Source organism: Dipteris shenzhenensis, chromosome 24 (genome assembly GCF_047967505.1).
Source record: "Dipteris shenzhenensis isolate YYH24624 ecotype China chromosome 24, Dip_SZ_1.0, whole genome shotgun sequence".
NCBI classification, from domain to species: domain Eukaryota; kingdom Viridiplantae; phylum Streptophyta; class Polypodiopsida; order Gleicheniales; family Dipteridaceae; genus Dipteris; species Dipteris shenzhenensis.
In genome coordinates, this window is record NC_141619.1 from 42,229,434 (window position 1) to 42,247,823 (window position 18,390).

Genomic DNA, 18,390 nt, shown 5'->3' on the forward strand with positions numbered 1-18,390 from the left:
CGCAGCGCAGGTTCCCTGCCAGGTAGGTCTGCTGCCTTTTACCTTCCCCTACCCCCTATGGTCTTCTGCCCCCTTGTCCCCTCAAATCGGGGGCTCACAAGTGGGGCCGTGACCTTCTAACAAAACTTGGCAATCGTGAACAATCCTTGTCCTCTCAATAGGATTCCATGGTCAAATCTCATTACTAATACTTACATGGAACATTAATTGCAGTGATCTCCAGCTCAAAAGGAGCCAACTAGCAACTATCTGCTCTTATGGGGTTATCTGAAAAGATTACATAGTAATCTGATGTAGCCTCTAGTAAGAGAAAATCAATTATAGGAAACCAAGGTACCATGGTTTTCCATAGCATTGGTGGAAGAATCTTTCAATTGGTACGTAGACCCATTGCAAATGAATGAGAAAATCAAGGTTCCGTCAATTTAAGAGAAGATTCCAAATCGAAAGATTGCAAATTGATCTAGCATTAAAACTTCGAAAATTTATATATATATACCTTTGTAAGACTAGAATAAGTCCAATCATACAAATTTAGATTTTTTGTTGTTCTAAAGATCAAAAATCTACACAGAAAAAAAAAAGAGAAAATAAAAGAGAATATGAAAGAGAAGAAAAAAGAGGTAAACAAAAACTTTTAAGAAAAACAATAGGAAGACATACTGAGCAAGCAAAGCAACACTTATGTCGTCATCAGTGCCCAAGCATAAGTAGCTATACTGGGTTTCTAAAGACCCGCGGAGTCTCTTGGACAAACCCAGTGCTTACTAAAATACGTCAAATAAACAACAGAGAAAGAAAACAAGAAATAAAGAAGAAAAGAAGCAAGTGACTAAGCAAAAATAAACAAGAAAGTCAAGAAACAAAATCTTCCAAAAAACTGGAATATCGCTCTCTCTCTCTCACTCTCACTTTCACTCTTATTTAAAACATAAAAAGCTAAATGGTCCTTTACACTTATGTATTGTTTCCTACAAGAGTCAAAAATACATTTCTAACTTAGAAAGCACAAGCATACTCAAACAAACTCTCTTTTGAAACTAAAAGAAAAACGGGCTATTCAGCTCCCCGCTTTTTGTTTTCAGCTTATGTTCAATCATTCTAAACATACCTAAGGCTGATACACCATAGATAAAAGACTTCATTATTTTCCTTGGATTATACCTCTTGTGTAATAGTAAAGTGATCAAATTACTACATTGAGTGATAAAAGACTCCTTGGTTGTACAAAGGCAGGAAAATCTATGGAATTGGGAAGAAATGACTCCATATTTTGCCAAATCAGAAATGTTTTGAGCCAATGTGAGGCATTTTTATAATGTGTAAACCACTATATTCAGGTTGTTCACGTTTATCGTATATATCAACCTCTAATCCTATGGTAGATTGAGAAATTCTAAGATCTAAGAAAACACAAGAATCCCCTCTTGAAGTGCAATTCAGTTCACAAGAGTCACGAGGATAGATTCCTTCTCCAAAAGCACTAGCGTCTTTGTACATAAAGTCTTGAAAGTTAGTAACATCTGGTACAAATAAATCATCTATAAAACGCCTAACTTGGCTAAGCTTATGTAAAATGATAGGGCAGGTATTGATAGAAATAAGACATTGCATAAACTCAAATTCATAAGTGAAAAGATAAAAGTTTGCTAAAAAGACGGCACAATTAGTGCCCATGGGGACTCCTATAATTTGTTGAAACAAAGAATCACCTATTGTGATGTAAAGATTATCTAAAAGAAAATCTATCCAAGAGCAAACATCTTCCACACTTACTACCTTTGTGTATCTTTTCTTTTTAGAACCTATGTCATGATCTTTATTTTTTAGCCACAAGAAGTCAAAGCATAAGGCTGTTTTCTCAACTTTTAGCACTTTGCATCTATCTTTGTCAAATCTCAGATTGAAAACTTCAGCCACTAGCTTTTTTATTATAAACTTCAGGTCTTCCAGCTCAATCTTTGTGTAAAGCGTCGTAAAATCATAGGTTTGAAGGAAAATAGGAGACTCTTTTTCCTGAATGCTTCGAGAGAAATTAAAAAATTTTACAACAGAAATCACTCCTACAGAGTCATTTAAAATCCAGCTTGAGTGCGAGGGGACATCTGCCTCTTTTAATAAGTCCCTCCAAAGTTCATGGACACTAGGCAACATAGCTTTGAAGCAGTAGCTTAGCCATTTAGAGACATCCGTCAAAGTAGTCTCACAAGCAGCTGCAATAAATCTTGGCTTTTTGGGAGTTTTGTGAAACTTCCAAGCAGCACAAAGAAAAGGTATACTTGGATTGCAAACAAACCCAAAAGACTTGCAAAAACTCTGATGTTTTGAGATCAAATCCTTTTGAGAAACTAAGGCAGGGGCGTTAAAGTTTTGGCAAGCGAGTTCACTTCTCTCAAAAGACAAACTTTTTGCAAATAAAAACAAAGCTATTGGAACATTTGTCCATATAAGAAATGACAAAATTCCTATGGAATTTTCGAAGAAGAGTTTCATCTTCTTTAGAAAGATGGTTACTTTGCTTTGAGCAATTAACCGAAGGGACTTCTTCTAGTTTCAAAGCAACTTTCTTCAAAATCTTCCCTTTCCATTTTGATAAGATATTTTGAACTCCTAAACATTCTTCTAATTGCAAAACAAACTTTGAGATTCCCTTATTGATAGCTTTTAAAAGGCAAGACTCTTTAAAAGGGTACAATCGAAATTTCGTGCCTTTCATGAAAAGGTCTCTTAAGTTACTAGAAAGCAAAATTGAGGTATCAACTGTGACTACATGTCCTAAATCAGCATCAATAAAACTTTGGAATCTCTTACTTTTACAACAACAAGGTTCTCTAAGGATAGAAGATTTTGAATGCTCTAAAAGCCTTTTCCCTATCTCTCCATAGTTGAAAGCCTTTTGTCCTAAAGTTTTTACATACTTCCAAGCTACTACTGGATGCTTCCAAATTCTTCTCACAAAATGAGGGAGAGAATCCATTACTTCACGAGACTTCAAAATTGAGTTTAAGCCTATCTTGTCAAGTGAGGGAGAAGTAAAAATACAAATCAAGAGTTCCTTATTTAGATAGACTTCTTTGCTTTGAAAGGAAGCTTTTACTTTTAAGAAGCGATCCAACGAAGTTTTGAGTTGTATATAATGGAGCTTATTTAGATTCAAATCCTCAAAAGAGAAGTTTTCCAAGATATATTGAAGTTTAAAAAGAACTTTGACATTATATTTTTCAAAAACTTTTATTGAAAAAAGACCCAGAGACATTAATCTATCTAGGTAGAGTAGTCTTCTTTTATAGTCTCGAGAAGCAAAAACTCTTGGAACTGAGGAAGTTAAAGGAACTAAAGGAGGGGGAAGTGGAGGAAGAGGAAGTGAGGGAGGCAACTCACGAACAACATGTGAGATTGCAGGAGAGCTAGGACAACCTCGTAACATAACTTTAGGTTTCCATACAATGCTAGGTGTATGACTATGTTGGTAATGAGGAATGTTAAAGGGCTTGATATGAGTTCTCCACATCAAAGGGTTCTTTTTAGAGGTTCTTTTATTTTTAGGAAGAGTTGATTTTCCTTCCAAATTAAAACCTCTTGGGAAGAAAGTGTGTAACGTTCTCATCCAAAACATTTCACAAGGACGAGCAGCCTTGTAAAAATCCTTGGCATTATTAAAATGGCCCTCTATATGCTCAATGGAAAAGCAACGAAAAGATTCGAAACCAGACTTTGCCATTGCCGCATATAAGGGTTTTGAATTCTCAATTAAGGAATTCTTACTATGAACTTTTCTAGCTTCCCTAACATGTTCTTGAAAACGAATAAAAGCTGTCCTATAGGTTTGTCCTACATAAAGCATAATACTACTATGTATGTTATAGACAACATAAATTACTTGCGTGGCATGAATAGGACTAATAGAAACAAAAGTCTTTATATAGGGAACAAAACATATATTAGACGAACAAAATGGTTAATAGCTAAGTATTACCCTCGGCTAGATGACAAATATTTAATAGCATGATGCCTAGCTAGACTAAAGACAACAATTCAAAAAGAAATGAAGAAGATAAATAGTTATGAGCATTATAGTATAGCACACAAAGCTATAATTGAATGGACATCGAAGATGGCATGATTCACTCGAAACTGGTATCGAGGATGGCAAAGATGGTCCCCATGAAGATTTTCTCATTGATTTTTGAAGGTGCACCTTTGATTGAGTGGTGGTTAAATTAATGTATCGATGCTTGGAAACACTAGCTCTCTAGCGTTGTCTTTTACTCCCTCTATTGATTGAAGCCATGCTTTTCCTTGTTCCACCCATTTTCAAAGTGCTTGGTCTCCATTTTTGCATTTGGATATGCATCATTACCAACAATCTTTGGGTGTTGATGTGCTTGCTTGATCTTTGTTTGGCTTTATTGTTGGCAAATCTTGTTCTTAGAGATAAATTTGGGTTTTGAAAATAAGGTGTTTTAACTTGCTTTTTCTTTTTGTCTTCTGATAACCACATAGTGATAACACTTCATCATGATCATACCTATTAATAGTCTTTCTTTGCATCATTGGCATATTGAGGTTTTATCCATAGTGGATAGTCCATGCAAGCATGACCCTGTCCACAATCTCTACATAATGGCTAGAATTGGGCTAGGTTGGCTCCTGAGGACACTTTCCTATTTTGTGAATTTCAACATCCAAAGCACTCAATGGGTGCTCTATATGCATTTATCTAACTTGGTTATAATAAATTAGAATTAAGACTATATAGGACATTGGATGTTTAGGTTCAAAATCAAATTAGGTTCCAACTCTTCAATTGTATCTTTGCACGTGTACTACCATTGGAGCTAGACTTGAGGCCCTTGAACATGGGTAGATTGTGTTCTCATTTGAATGGGATTTGTTAGTCCTTTGTATATTCGTACTAATGCTAGCTAATACTGCTAAGCTCTAGGGTAGGTAGCCTTCATGTTGAAAAGCATGTACTAACCTCAAGGCCATGCACACTAGATTTGGCACCACAACCTTGGTGGATGGCTTTTTTTCAATCTAAGTCTTAATCTTAGTACAAGGAATTTGTGGTTGGCCACATCATGTAAACACCAAACATTCTCTCTTCTTGGATAGGTGGGTGTTTTGGGTTGAGTTACTCTCTTTTCTTTTTTTTGCAGAGGGGGGGGGAGAGGGTGACCTTTGCTAGATCATGGCTAGAATCATGGCTAGAACTTCCTCTTTTCTTTGTGGAGTTTTCTTCATGGTGACCATCTTTGCCATCCTCGATACCAGTTTCGAGTGAATCATGCCATCCTCGATGTCCATTCAATTATAGCTTCAAGTGCTATACTATAATGCTCATAACTATTTATCTTCTTCATTTCTTTTTGAATTGTTTTCTTTAGTCTAGCTAGGCATCATGCTATTAAATATTTGTCATCTAGCCGAGGGTCATACTTAGCTATTAACCATTTCGTCCGTCTAATATATGTTTTGTTCCCTATATAAATTTTCCAAGTTTTAATGCTAGATCAATTTGCAATCTTTCGATTTAGAATCTTATCTTAAATTGACGGAACCTTGATTTTCTCATTCATTTGCAATGGGTCTACGTACCAATTGAAAGATTCTTCCACCAATGCTATGGAAATCCATGGTATCTTTATTTCCTGTAATTGATTTTCTCTTACTAGAGGCTAGATCAAACTACTATGTAATCTTTTCATATCACCCCATAAGAGCAGATAGTTGCTAGTTGGCTCCTTTTGAGATGGAGATCACTGCAAATAATGTTCCATGTAAGTATTACTAATGGGATTTAACCATGGAATCCTATTGGTTCTATTGCAGCCCCTTGGGGACCTATAAAAGGAGGGCCTCCAGGCCCTCATTACTAATCACTTGGAGCAGCGTTTGAGGAGCAGAAAGGAGCAACACCAACAGCAGCAGTTGGGCCTTATCCTAGAGTTGAACCTGGTTGGAGACCTGTAGACTTAGCTCACTCAGAGGGCTGCCCACCTAGGCTAGTTTACAGACAGCAAAGTGGAAGAGATCTTTGGATGGAAAGTATACTTACGCTCGAGGTGGAGCACACGGGCTCGAGTCTAGAGATAGCCGGCAGATGGGAGAAGTACCTTGTGGTAAGATCATGTGCTCACGTGCCATCTCAACTGAGGCAAAAGCTTGAAGACAAAGCTATAAAATGCATATTCATTGGTTACGTCACACAGAGCAAGGGATACAGGTTCCATCATCCCAGCACGGGCAAGGTCATTGTTAGTAGAGATGTTTAAATATTTTGAAAATGTGCCTTCTTTAGCTGGGATGTAAAAGATACCCTATTGTTAATGCCTCACATGTCTTTGATACATTGTTGCCTCTCTTTCAATCCCCCACAGATACAAAGAAGCCAATGCGGAGTGTTGTGCCATATGCTTCTAGCAATGCACATTCTCCACCAATATTTTGATTTCAAAATCAGCCCTTCAAACTTGGCAAGATCAATGTGAGAAGGTTCGCAAAAAGTTAAGGGAGCAGCAACCGCCAAGAGATGACAAGTTTGAGCTCATCACAGAAGATGTCAATGATAAGCCTTTAATCCGTATTTGGTGTCATGAATGTGGACGCGCTTATGGAACAGGACTCATTGGCAGTAAACAATCACCGTACTCATGCTTGTCTAACTTCATAAGATTTCACATCCTAGATAGCCAAGCACATCAAAAGAGATATCTAGCTAATCGAGGGTCAAAGGTTGAAACACATCTTACTCATGAAAATAGTACAAAGGACTCCCAAGATGATTGCGGAGATGCACTGACAATTCTTGGAGCTATTAAGGAGATGAATAATTTCAATATCACTCATGAAGGTAAGCAAATACCCCTTTGCCTAAGGCTACAAAACTAACATTTTCTTCATATTAACTCGTGCACGAGATAAATTCTACTTAGAATTTTATGTTTTGGTTCAAGAGTATTTGCTTATGCACATGCCGATTTGTAGATTCTTTGCTTATGTAGGGACTGATTTTCAGCTTATTAAAGCAACCTTGAATCAATACAAAGATAAAAGGCTTGTCAAATTGGCTTGTAAGCATGATGGAAAGTGGCTTCCCTTGTGCCCTCAAGGTTCAGATTTGAAGACAATTTTAGCGCAACCAAGGGAAAGTTCACATTTTAGTATGTAGCAAAGAATCATCCAATCGTGCACTTCCAGCTATAATAGGACTTCCAGGGCGACCAAGAAAACATTTTGACAAAGATCCACGTCAACAATCTTTGAGTAGTTTCTCGCATCAACCAGTTTGAAAATTAAGAGCATCTTTTTCTTCATGGTGACTATCTTTGCCATCCTCATTACCAGTTTCGAGTGAATCATGCCATCCTCGATGTCCATTCAATTATAGCTTCATCTTTTGAAAATTTCCCTTAAAGGGACTTTTTGTGAATCTTCGGATTACCTTGAGAGAGGTATAAACCTCTTATTTTTTTAAACTATAATAAAGACCTTGGAGTCTTATAGCTTTAGTCAAAGAAATCCGCTATACTATAATGCTCATAACTATTTATCTTCTTTATTTCTTTTTGAATTGTTTTCTTTAGTCTAGCTAGGCATCATGCTATTAAATATTTGTCATCTAGCCGAGGGTCATACTTAGCTATTAACCATGTCCGTCTACTATAATCATCATGCTGCCAAGTCAAAGATTTCTTTGACTAAAGCTATAAGACTCCAAGGTCTTTATTATAGTTTTAAAAAATGAGAGGTCTATACTCCTCTCAAGGAAATCCAAAGGTTCACAAAAAGTCCCTTTAAGGGAAATTTTCAAAAGATGAAGCTATAATTGAATGGACATCAAGGATGGCATGATTCACTCGAAACTGGTAATGAGGATGGCAAAGATGGTCACCATGAAGAAAACTCCACAAAGATGCTCTTCCATTGGCAAATTGGTTAATGTGAGAAAACCACTCAAAGATTGTTGACGTGGATCTTTGTCAATATGTTTTCTTGGTCGCCCTGGAAGTCCACTTATGGCTGAAAGTGTACGATCGGATGATTCTTTGCTGCATGCTAAAATGTGAACTTTCCCTTGGATATGTTGCATTAAAATTGTCTTCAAATCTGAAACTCGAGGGCACAAGGGAAGCCACTTTCCATCATGCTTACAAGCCAATTTAACAAGCCTTTTATCTTTGTATTGATTCAAGATTGCTTCAATAAGCTGAAAATCAGCCCCTACATAAGCAAAGAATCTGCAAATCAGCATGTGCAGAAGCAAAGACTCTTGAACCAAAACATAAAATACTAAGTAGAATTTATCTCGTGCATGAGTTAATATGAAGGAAATGGTAGTTTTGCAGCCTTAGGCAAAGGGGCATTTGCTTACCTTCATGAGTGATATTGAAATTATTCATCTCCTCAATAGCTCCAAGAATTGTTAGTGCATCTCCGCAATCATCTTGGGAGTCCTTTGTACTATTTACATGAGTAAGATGTGTTTCAACCTTTGACCCTCAATTAGCTAGATCTCTCTCTTAATGTGCTTGGCTATCTAGGATGTGAATCTTATGAAGTTAGACAAGCATGAGTACGGTGATTGTTTACTGCCAATGAGCCCCGTTCCATAAGCGCGTCCACATTCATGACACCAAACACGCATTAAAGGCTTATCATTGACATCTTTTGTGATGAGCTCAAACTTGTCATCTCTTGGCGGTTGCCGCTCCCTCAACTTTTTGGGAACCTTCTCACATTGATCCTGCCAAGTTTGAAGGACTGATTTTGAAACCAAAATACTGGTGGAGGATGTGCACTGCTAGAAGCATATGGCACAACACTCCGCATTGGTTGCTCTGTATCTGTGGGCGACTGAAAGAGAGGCAACAATGTATCAAAGACATCTGAGACATTAACAATAGGCTATCTTTTACAATCCAGCTAAGGAAGGCACATTTTCAAAAAATTTAACATCTCTACTAACAATGACCTTGCCCATGCTGGCTGATAAAACTTGTATCCCTTGCTCTGTGTGACATAACCAATGAATATGCAGTTTATAGCTTTGTCTTCAAGCTTTTGCCTCAGTTGAGATGGCACATGAGCACATGATCTTACCACAAGGTACTTCTCCTATCTGCCGGCTATCTCTAGACTCGAGCCCATCTGCTCCATCTCGAGCGTAGGTAGACTTTCCATCCAAAGATCTCTTCCACCTTGCTGTCTGCAAACCAGCCTAGGTGGGCAGCCCTCTAAGTGAGCTAAGTCTGCAGGTCTCCAACCAAGTTCAACTCCGGGATGAGGCCCAACTGCTGCTGCTGGTGCTGCTCCTTTCTCCTCCTCAAAAGCTGCTCCAAGTGATGAGTAATGAGGGCCTGGAGGCCCTCCTTTTATAGGCCCCCAAGGGGCTGCAATAGAACCAACCAGCCATGCCTATTCTGGCCGACCAGTCAGCATGCTGGCCGACTTGGTTGGCTTGTCCAACCAGCCCTATAAAAGAGCGTTTGGCAGGCTCTTTTGGGCCTCTACCTTTGCGCCTGATGCAAGCCCCAAGCCTGCCCATGTTCTCTGCCAGATAGCCCGCCATGCAGGCACCTGCAGCCTGCTCATCTGCTACAACATCTCCGCCTCTGTTCAAGGCCCTTGCAGCCCTTTGATCCCACGCCACTGTTCTGTACAAACAGCTCCAAAGCTCCGTACTGTTGCAAGTCCCTTCGTGGCAGATCCATGTAGATCCAGGCTTCCAAAGCCCCTCCAACCTTCTAGGTATGTTCTAAGGTGTGCTACCCACATGGCAGCCCATGTGGTGCCCATGTGGCAGCCCCTCCTCTCCTTTTCTTTTGGGCACATGCCCTAGGTCTCCCTCCCCCACGCTCTCCTCATATGGGGGCTTACACATGGGTAGAGGCTGAAGAGGTCGACATCTCTACTGCTGCTAAACCACATAGCAAAGTCGAACAAACTCAACCTTCAATAGACCAGAACTCTGAACGCACCTGACTGAACCTGAGTCACCCTCCTTCTCGCAAGGGTACTGTCCTCCAGTCATGGAAGTCGATTCCCAAGAGCTTCTGAATCAGGGTCATCCTTCAGCAAGGTCCCTACCTTCAGGCTCCCACACTTGTGAACCTCCTACTTGGGCTCTGATACCATGTTAGAAATGACCCAACAGAGGGTACGAACAACAGAAGACTGATAGAATAGCCCAGGAGCGCACACAGTGTGTGTGGGGTGTGGAATCACAAACTTCTTAGCTTATGTGCATAGAATAGATGTGCAGACTCCTCAATAAACAATGAACCAGCCAGATATAGAAACCACCAAAATAATATATTTTCGTCCAAAGCTACGGACACAATACAAAAGAGATAGATTCAAAGTCCCCCCAATGGTGTGGTCCTCTGATCTTACCACAAGATACTTCTCCTATCTGCCGGCTATCTCTAGACTTGAGCCCCCGTGCTCCACCTCAAGCGTAAGTAGACTTTCCGTCCAAGATCTCTTCCACCTTGCTGTCTGCAAACCAGCCTAGGTGGGCAGCCCTCCGAGTGAGCTAAGTCTGCAGGTCTCCAGCCAGGTTCACCTCCAGGATGAGGCCCAACTGCCACCGCTGGTGCTGCTCCTTTCTGCTCCTCAAAAGCTGATCCAAGTGATGAGTAATGAGGGCCTAGAGGCCCTCCTTTTATAGGCCCCCAAGGGGCTGCAATAGAACCGACCAGCCATGCCTCAGCATGCTGGCCGACTTGGTTGGCTGGTCCAACCAGCCCTATAAAAGGGCGCTTGGCAGGCCCTTTTGGGCTGCTGCCTTTGCGCCTCTGTTCAAGGCTCTTCCAGCCCTTTGATCCCACGCCACTGTTCTGTACAAACAGCTCCAAAGCTCCGTACTATTGCAAGTCCCTTCGTGGCAGATCCGTGTAGATCCAGGCTTCCAAAGCCCCTCCAACCTTCCAGGTATGTTCTGAGGTGTGCTACCCACATGGCAGCCCATGTGCTGCCCATGTGGCAGCCCCTCCTCTCCTTTTCTTTTGGGCACATGCCCTAGGTCTCCCTCCCCCCCACTCTCCTCATATGGGGGCTTACAGATGGGGAGGTGACCTTTCCAACAAAGGTGAGGGTGGTGAGGACGTCATAGTAGCTAATCCCTGCTAAACATGATGGATGGTGTTCAAGCTTATGAGTGACTAGAATGAGATATATGTTGGAAAGGTCACCTCCCCATCTGTAAGCCCCCAAATGAGGAGAGCATGGGGGGGGTGGACCTAGGGATGTATAGACTGCCACATGGGCAGAGAATGGGGCTGCCACATGGGCAGCACATGAGCTGTCATGTGAGCCGCACAAGGAAACATACTTGGAGGTTTGGGGCCTGTATGAAGGGAAGAAGTGGTACAGGACAGCCACGTGGCTCCCAGCAACTGACAGGACCAGATCTGCTCAGGAAAACAGCATGGAACAGTGCAGGACAGATCACGCTGACATCAGCATCTGTAAGGAGGTGTACGGCTGCCTTCTGGTGACTGTACGGAACTAAGACACAGGTCCTCTGGGCTGGAAACGACCAGGACAGAAGCGGGATGAGCAGAGGGTGTAGGCGCCTGCATTACATGACCATGGAGGAGGTCATGGGCCTGGAAACAGGCACCTGGTTGGCAGACCATATGGAGAGGCTTGTGGGCAGATTGTGGACCTGCAACAGACCCTGCAAGTGGCACAGCAAGGAGGGGCAACCAGCAGCAGTTTGGTCGGCATCATTGGGGCCTGGTTGGGCTGGTTAGAGCCATCCAACCAGGTTGGCTATGGGCTGCACAAAGGGGCTGGACCCCGCACATAATAAAGGGCCTTTGTGCCCAGTTTTTGGAGGACCCCAAGTCAGTGGGGGGGGGGGGAGTAATGAACCGACCAGCAGTCGGCCAATTTGGGTATGCTGGGTCAGGTTCATTGGCTAGGCCTTGGGCCTATATAAGGAGGACATTCAGCCCTCAACATCCTCTGGAGCAGAACAGACTTTTGAGATAATACTCTTTGATTTGTCTTTCAATTTTATCTAACTTACTACAGGAACAAGGAGATGTAAACATAGGCAAAGGTGGGGGGGAAAATGGTATATTTATGTTCACACATTGTCAAACTCATTTGATAGTTTGGTCAGTTTCCTTTACTTTCTCTTTTCAAAAGAAAGCTTTACAACAGAGCATAAGGTGGCATGACTAAAGTGGTTTGCATGACTACCTTGCCTCAAACTACCAATGGTGAATTGGTGAACCTGCCTTGAGCATACTGATGGTGAATTGGGCACGTTTTGTTTCTGGTAGAAGTAATGGTTTTACATAAATAGCTCCTTTGCAGAGGATGAATAATTTGTGCTATTGTCTCCACCAAGCACCACATAGGTGTTATTAAGAGCAAGACTTGGAAACTCAAGGTTTCAAGCTAACCCTGAACTTCCAAATCACCTTGAATCATGGTATTTGAGACTTTTGGGGGCATTGGCCTCCACCCCTTCATGGCATGGTGTTGGCACCTTGGGCCTGTGAGGTGAATTGGTACATAATTAATATGAGGCTAAGGGCCCTAATAATAAACGCTTAAGTATATGTGGCTAAGTGGTGGGGGCCTGAGGATCCCTTACATGTGGCACGACCTCTTGGCTTGTGCCTCTTGACATGTGGCTACAAGCACCTGACTCTACCATTGGTATTAAAGCTTGGCTATGTGCCTTTTGTGAACTAACAACTGCGGGGTGGTCACCTGCAGCAATAATGCTACTATCTTTCTGGGACCTCCAAGTGTGCCAACAGTCACATTTTTTGCCAATGGTATTCTGTTGCTCCAGCAACTTTGCAAGCGCTCATGAACAAGATCCTACAGCCCTATCGCTAAGACCTCGCTGCTGTCAGTGCTGGGAATGTCTGGGACCTTGCTGCTGTCAGTGCCCTGTCCACGCAGTCATTTCTTGCTGGAAACCCTGCCCAGGTCTGCTCTTTCCATCTCTGGGCAGCCTCTGGAACTGTGTCTACGAGATCTGCCCTCTATGGGATGGGAGAAACAAATGCCCTGTGCTAAGGCCCTTAGACTTCAAGCCAAAGAATAAAGACCAATTGCCTTGTGCCAAAAATCTATTCAAATCGTCGTCCGTAACGCATGCGAGAATCAATGTGTCGAGTGAGAATTCCACTCATCGCTTCCCCATCTCTCTCACTCTCTCTCTTTCTCGCTCATCGATTTCCACACCTCCGTTTGATCTTCCAGTCCTCAGACTTTCAAGGTATTCCTCGCTTCTCACTAGTCGATGTACAATCGAGAATTCTAGTATGCTTGAGCTTTTCATGATGGCTTGATTTGCCGACTCAGAGCTACGTACTTTCAGTCGGAGCTCGTTTGCGTCATTAAAGCAGCAGGCACGAATTTATGCACAGACAGACTTTGCTTTTGGTTGAATCATCCCAAAAGCTGATAAACCAACTCATTTATGAGCAAAAATTATTAGCACTTTTGTGTGAAAAAACATGTTTGAGGGGAGAGAGAGACAGGTATAGGTTAACCCAAGTGCCCTTAACGTGTAGTGCAAGTGCAAAGACACCTTATCCGTACATACTTAACAAGGTGCATGCATGCTTATGAAATTTTGGAATCTTTGGAAACTTTGGCATCCTTAAGGTGTGTTTGGAAAGCGTATCCACCTTTCCCATTTCCTTGGGTGCTCTCCCCGTCGCTCTCCCCGTCGCTCAGCCCTGTCGCTCCCCTCGTCGCTCAGCTAGTCGTTGCCCAGCCCGCCGCTCTTCACTTCCCCACTTCCTCTCCCCACTCTTGGCTGGGCTGTACCCCAGGCCCAGCCAAGGGGTTAGTCCAGCCAAAAGGGGGATAGTCGATATGGCCAGCCCATCCTCCCCTCATCCCCCCAAGCTTTACTCCGCCATGGTAGCCACAACCCCTGCTCCCTTCGACAAGACGTACTCTAGGTATAAGATTCAACCTCCCCTGATGCCGACCAAGCCGCAAGAGCAGATTTACCATCTCCAGCAAGAAGAGCGAGACCTGAGGTCGCAACTCACCCAAGCCCTAGCTCGTATTGCAGCTTTGGAAGGCCCAAGGAAGCAGGAGATTATTGCAGCAGCCGTACAAACATGTAAAGCTGAGCCCCCAACATCACAGCTGATTTCCACGGTTAGAGAGCTCATCCAGGTGAAAGTGACAGCTGAACCCAAGGTTGACATCCAAACAGAGATCCAAGAACATCACCTTCGGAAAGAGAATGCTATGAAGATTCGAATAGGGGGAATACCCGATTGGCAGCACGAGGATGACACTTTCGAGGAGGCAATCGACAGAATCAAGGCAGTAGTCCCGGCCATTGATTGGTCAGCAAGCCCAACTGATGACAAGAATGATGATGAAGAGGAGTCTTCCCCAGTTTATTTATCGCCCAGGAATGGACACGTTGTCATCACCTTCAACTCGAAGACACTCAGGAAGAGGATTCTACGACAATCCTATAAGCTGAAGGGGACAAAGATATGGATTGTTGAGGAGCTTACAAGAACCCAACTGAAGAACAAAGCTACCGAGCTTGCTAAGGTTCGGGCAGCCAGGGAAACAGGAAAATGGGCAGTATATCGTGACGGTCTTGCAGTGATTAGAGAATTTAAGACAAAATCTAAAGACCTCAATCTTAAACTGATGTAATGGCCACTCCATAGCCTAGTACTTAGTTCCTTTTATGTTTTATGTTCTAGGTGTTTTGTTTTTTTGGAGGAATCTGATGATACTCCCAGGGAGGTTGCCTATGGCCCTCTCTGTACTGATGTATAAGCAGGTCTCTTTTGTCCCATAGACCTTTTTAGGTCTCCAGTGGACATTAATAAACTTTCTTTCTTTCTTTCTTTCTCTCTCTCTCTCTGTTGCCCATGTGGCAGCCCCATGTCCCAACCTATCATTCTATGGTCCACCCCCTCAATGCACTCCTCATGTGGGGGCTCACAAGTGGGGAGGTGACCAACCCTATTCCAACAAGAACACCACTCCGCTAAGGGATTTCTTGGACTAGCATCCTTCTATAGAAGGTTCATTAAATACTTTTAAAAAATAGCAGCACCCCTTACTAACCAGCTCAAAAGGCTTTTTCTAGACAGCTACTGCAAAGAAAAGTTTCCAAGAACTGAAGGATGCTCTGACCTCACCTCCCATCATTGTGTGTCTACATTTTGCTCAACCATTCACCATTGAAGCTAATGCTAGTGGTAGGGGCCTTGGGGCAATGCTCAAGCAAAGCCATGGAGTAATAGCCTATGAGAGCCGGAAGTTGAATGAGAAAGAGCTGACCTACCACTTTTATGCCCAGGGAATGCTAGCCATATTGCATGCTATCAAGAAATGGCATCACTACATATATGTGAGTCATCTTAAGGTAAGGACTGATGATAGAACTCTCAGATATTTCTTATCTCAGTCCAACTTATCTCCCAAACAGAAAAGGTGGCTTTCCATTGGACAAAATTACAATTTTGTCATTGAATACAAGATGGGGAAGAAGAATGTGGTGGCTAATTCACTCTCTAGTATGTAGGCCTCTATTACAGAAGTTTACAAGGATTGGATACATGGAATTCAAGAGGAATACCTTTCAGACCTAGCAGCTGCAACTCTATTTCATGACCTGCAGGACCCCAACTGCCTCGATCATCCACATTACAACCTAAATAATAGGCTGATTTGGTTCCATGATAGGATTTGCCTCACTAAAAACTCAGTGTACAAGCTGCTGGTGCTTCAAGAGCTGCATTCATCCCCAATGGCTGGTCACACAGGGTCATTCAAAACCCATGAGAGAGTGAAACAAAGTATTTATTGGAAGGGGCTTTGGAAAGATGTGTACAATTATGTATAGTGCTGTAAGCCTTGCCAGCAAAACAGAGAATTAAATCTCAGCCTAGATGGTCTACTCCAACCTTTGCCTATTCCTGAAGGTAAATGGACATATATCTCCATGGACTTTATCACAGGTCTACTTGTGACTCCTAGAGGTTGGAACAATATTTTGTGGTGGTTGATAGTGTTAGAAGGTCACTGCCCCACCTGTGAGCCCCCGATTTGAGGGGACAAGGGGGCAGAAGACCATAGGGGGTAGGGGAAGGTAAAACGCAGCAGACCTACCTGGCAGGGGACCCGTGCTGCAGCAAGAAGATGGCACGGCATCCTAGGGCCTCCTGGACCTGCACACCGGCGGCGTTGGGAGCTGCAACAGCAGCCCATAAGCAGGGCTTATGGGTTCTTATATAGGCCTGGCCCAAGCCGGACTGATCAACCAGCAAAGGCCGACCAGTCAGGTCGGTTGGTGGGCTGGCACGGAGCAGACTCCCTGGTCGGCCAGATTGAGGGGGCCTAGCCCCTCCTATAAAAAGCCCCCCTTCCCCCCTCATTCCTCATCACCTACACAGACTGCCTTGCACACAGGCAAGCACATAGGGAGAGGAATAGGCTCAGCATCATTGACAGCATCTCAGGCTGTTCGTACACGCTCATCCTTGAGCTTTTGTTGCCCACGATTGTGGAGGAATATATCTGAGTTTCGTCCTATCTGTTAGAAATGAACCCAACAGAGGGTACACACAGCGGAAGACTTTTAGTAATGCCCAGGAGCTCACATAGTGTGGTGTAGGTGTGGAATCACACACTTCTTTACTTATGTGCATACAATAGATGTCCAGACTCATCAATAGACAATGAACCAGCCAAATAGAGAAACCACCAAAATATATATTTCCGTCCAAAACTATGGAGACAATACAAAAGAAATAGATCCAGAGTCCCACCAATGATGTGGTCCTCTAATCTTACCACAAGGTCCTTCTCCTATCTGCTGGCTATCTCTAGACTCGAGCCCGCGTGCTCCACCTAGAGCTTCTGTAGACTTTCTGTCCAGATCCCTTCCACCTTGCTGTCTTTGCACCAGCCTAGGTGGGCAGCTCTCCCAGCTCTCAGTCTGCAGCTCCTTGTCACCTTCTTCACCTCCTGATATATAGGCCCAAGAGAGGGTTCCTTGGCTGCTCCAATCTGCTGGTTCCTGCTGCTGCAAGTGATGATGATCTCAGCACCTTGCTGCCCTAGAAGACAGCCAAGGTCCAGCCCTTCCTGGCTAAGTCTGCAGCCCTTCAAGACCCTCTCACCTCCTGGATATAGGCCCAGAGTGTGGCTTCCTGCTGCTCCTTTCTGCCTCCTGGATTGCTGGCTGCTGGATATGAAATGAGGCCTGAGGCCTCTCCTTTTATAGGCCCCCCAAGGGGGCTGGAAAAACCGACCAGCCTGCCTCATACTGGCCAACCAGTCTGCTGCTGGTCCAGCGCTTTAAGGGCTCTAAAACCGGGTCCCTTTGGCCCAAACTTCTAGGGCCTTTGGCCCTCCAATTAAGGCAAGGGCCCAGCCCTATATAAGGCATGCCACTGCCCACTAGCAGCCCCATTTGCTGCTGCTGGAGACCCTATTGCAGGCTGTACACCTGCCCACAGACCCCTGCCATGCTGCAGCCCTTTTCCGGCACCATGTCCTTCCCGTACACGTCCGTACTGTTGCTGACATCATCGCGCCTTTTACCTGGGACACCCCGCCATGTCTGCTGTTCCAGATTCACCTCTTCCAGGCCAGATCCTGATGCTGAATGCCTCGCCATCTGCTCCTGTTGTTGGCACCATCTGTTGCAGCCACCTTGACTACAGGTGTGTTCCCTTAGCTGGCTGCCCACATGACAGCTGCTGCCCATGTGGCAGCCCCCCCTCTCTCTCTTCTCTGGGCATCTTCTGGGCATCTTCTGCCCTAAGTCTCCCTCCCCCACGCTCTCCTCATATGGGGGCTTACAGATGGGGAGGTGACCATTCCAACACTATCTCTCTTTCAGTTTTTCTAAGTGTTGTATGAGCTAGATAGGAAGTGAGGTGTGAGTGATTCTATCCTCTATTTCCAACATGGTATCAGAGCTAGGTTCACAGCTCTAGATCGGAGCACCTCTGCTCGAAGGCGACTCCAATCGACACTCAGGTTTGCTGCGTGGTCAAGTTCTCTGCTGTAAATTCAGTTTACTGTTCTTTATTTTAGCAAGGATGGAGAACAAAGATTCTACTGTTGCCTCTTCAGCCCCTTCTCTTCCTTCCTCCTCCTCCAGATTCCTCTCATTCACGAATCACAATCCTGAACTTCGGAGAGTCAGGGAAGCTAGACGGGTCAAACTACCCGATCTGGAAAATGAAGATCCGGAGCCATCTTGTGGCCCAGATGTTGTGGAAGCTAAATGATGGGGGTGGAGGCAAGACTGGAAGACTTGTTGGACAACAAGGGGAAGATTCTCATTCCAGTGGATGGTGAAGAGCTTGAGAATTGGGAAGAGAGAGATGCCCACTCCCTAGCATTAATCAT

The 18,390-nt window shown here is 43.7% G+C and overlaps 2 protein-coding genes across 7 annotated transcripts in view; one reads left to right on the forward strand and one right to left on the reverse strand.

Moving 5' to 3' along the window:
* Positions 1-18,390, reverse strand: part of LOC147886615 (3-phosphoinositide-dependent protein kinase 1-like) — a 96,637-nt gene that overhangs the window by 60,641 nt on the left and 17,606 nt on the right. The gene's annotated exons all lie outside the window — the stretch shown is intronic.
* Positions 13,903-14,670, forward strand: LOC147886617 (uncharacterized). Its single transcript, XM_087395286.1, has one exon. It carries the CDS (start codon positions 13,903-13,905, stop codon positions 14,668-14,670), a length of 768 nt encoding a protein of 255 aa, XP_087251412.1.